This window comes from Notothenia coriiceps, unplaced genomic scaffold, assembly GCF_000735185.1.
Source record: "Notothenia coriiceps isolate Sejong01 unplaced genomic scaffold, NC01 NC01_scaffold00026178, whole genome shotgun sequence".
Taxonomy (NCBI): Eukaryota; Metazoa; Chordata; class Actinopteri; order Perciformes; family Nototheniidae; genus Notothenia; species Notothenia coriiceps.
The window spans coordinates 519-2,466 of record NW_011358879.1 but is presented as its reverse complement, the minus strand read 5'-3'; the positions used below and the strand labels follow the sequence as shown (position 1 = coordinate 2,466).

General features: G+C 49.3%; 1 protein-coding gene across 1 annotated transcript; it reads right to left on the bottom strand.

The window, feature by feature from the left end:
- Positions 1-3: 3 nt before the first annotated feature.
- LOC104956629 (protein NLRC3-like) lies at positions 4-1,680 on the bottom strand (the record flags this gene model as incomplete). Its single annotated transcript, XM_010784143.1, has 2 exons — positions 117-1,680; positions 4-62 (listed from the first exon to the last, which is right to left on the bottom strand). Coding segments are annotated over exons 1-2 (1,608 nt in total), but the record flags the coding sequence as incomplete, so codon positions are not given.
- Between the last annotated feature and the right edge of the window lie 268 nt (positions 1,681-1,948).

Sequence of the window (1,948 nt, the reverse complement as noted above, 5' to 3'; positions counted from 1 at the left end):
CTTCAGGTTGTTGATGGCTCTCTGGATGGTTTCTGGTCTGTTGTCTGTGTGACCCAGCTGGCCTCTGGTGGCACTCTGGATGGTTTCTGGACGGTTGTCTGTGCGACCCAGCATGCCTCTGAAGAGTCTCTGGATTAATGTTGGTCTGTTGTCTGTGCGACACAGCAGGCTTCCTAACAGTCTCTGGTTGGACTCCAGAGAGAGGCCGTGGAGAAAGCGGACAAACAGGTCCAGGTGGCCATTTTTACTTCGGAGGGATTTCTCCATGGCTCCCTTTAGGAAGACATGCAGGGATGGGTAATCCTGATCTCTGCTTTGACTGTTCTTATAGGGCCAGTCTCTCTGCAGGAAGTCCTTCAGTACCTTTGTGTCTCTGTTGGTGTAACAGTGCAACATGTAGACTGCAGCCAGAAACTCCTGAATGCTCAGATGAACAAAGCAGTAGACTGTTTTCTGGAAGATCACACTCTCTCTTTTGAAGATCTCTGTACAAACTCCTGAGTGCACCAAGGCCTCGGTGAAATCAAGACCACAGCGCTGCAGGTCTTCTTGGTAGAACATGATGTCTCCTTTCTCCAGATGTTCAAACGCCAGCCTCCCCAGCTTCAGAAGAAGCTCCCTGTCAGCCTCCGTCAGCTGCTGTGGACTCGTCTCATGTCCCTCTTCATACTTCTGCTTCTTCCTCTTGATCTGGACCAGCAGGAAGTGTGAGTACATGTCAGTGAGGGTCTGGGGCAGCTCTCCTCTCTGGTCTGTAGTCAACATGTGGTCCAGAACTGCAGCAGTGATCCAGCAGAAGACTGGGATCAGACACATGATGTGGAGGCTCCTGGAGCTCTTGATGTGAGAGATGATTCTGCTGGACAGGTCTTCATCACTCCATCTCCTCCTGAAGTACTCCTCCTTCTGGGCGTCAGTGAAGCCTCGTACTTCTGTCACCCTGTCCACACACTCAGGAGGGATCTGATTGGCCGCTGCAGGTCTGGAAGTTATCCAGACGAGAGCCGAGGGAAGCAGCTTCCCCCTGATGAGGTTTGTCAGCAGCACGTTGACTGAGGACTGCTGAGAGACATCAGACACAACCTCATTGTTTCTGAAGTCCAGAGAAAGTCTGCTTTCATCCAGGCCGTCAAAGATGAGCAGCACTTTGCAGACAGCCAGCTGCTCTGCTGTGACCTTCTGTAAGGTTGGATGGAAAACATGGAGCAGCCTGAGAAGACTGTACTGCTCACCTTTGATCAGGTTCAGCTCCCTGAAGGAGAGCGGGATCACCAGACTGACATCTTGGTTTCCCAAACCCTCGGCCCAGTCCAGAGTGAACTTCTGCACTGAGAAGCTTTTTCCAACTCCAGCGACTCCGTTGGTCAGGACCGCTCTGATGAGAGTCTGTTGGTCAGGTAAGGCTTTAAAGATGTCCTGGCACTTGATTGGAGTGTCATGGAGGGTATTTTTCTTGGAAGCTGTCTCCAGCTGCCTCACCTCATGTTGGGTATTAACCTCTTCACTCTGGCCTTGTATGATGTAGAGCTCAGTGAAGATGCTGTTGAGGAGGGTTTCACTTTGATCAGTTCCTTCAGTCACACGTTCACATCTCCTCTTCAGACTGAGCCTATGTGCATCTAAAACCTCCTCCAGACCACGTTCTGCTGAGAGAGAAGGAAACATGAGAACAATGAAAATGCTTCTGAGAATCTAATTATAGCAATAAAACAAACTCAAATACACAACAGTATAATTAATTGAAAGCAAATACCCCAGGAAGAATCCTGGATATGAAGAAAAGACGGATAGCCATCAAACATCTTTACTATCTTCTGTCAAATGTCTTTGCAGGCCTAACGTTCCCCGGGCTTGAGATCTGTTGAGTGGTTCTACTGTGAGTATCCACAGTATTACTTAACTGTCTTTCTTTTGTGTCCTGGCTCCCCCTCAGGTCTGTTTCCTGTTT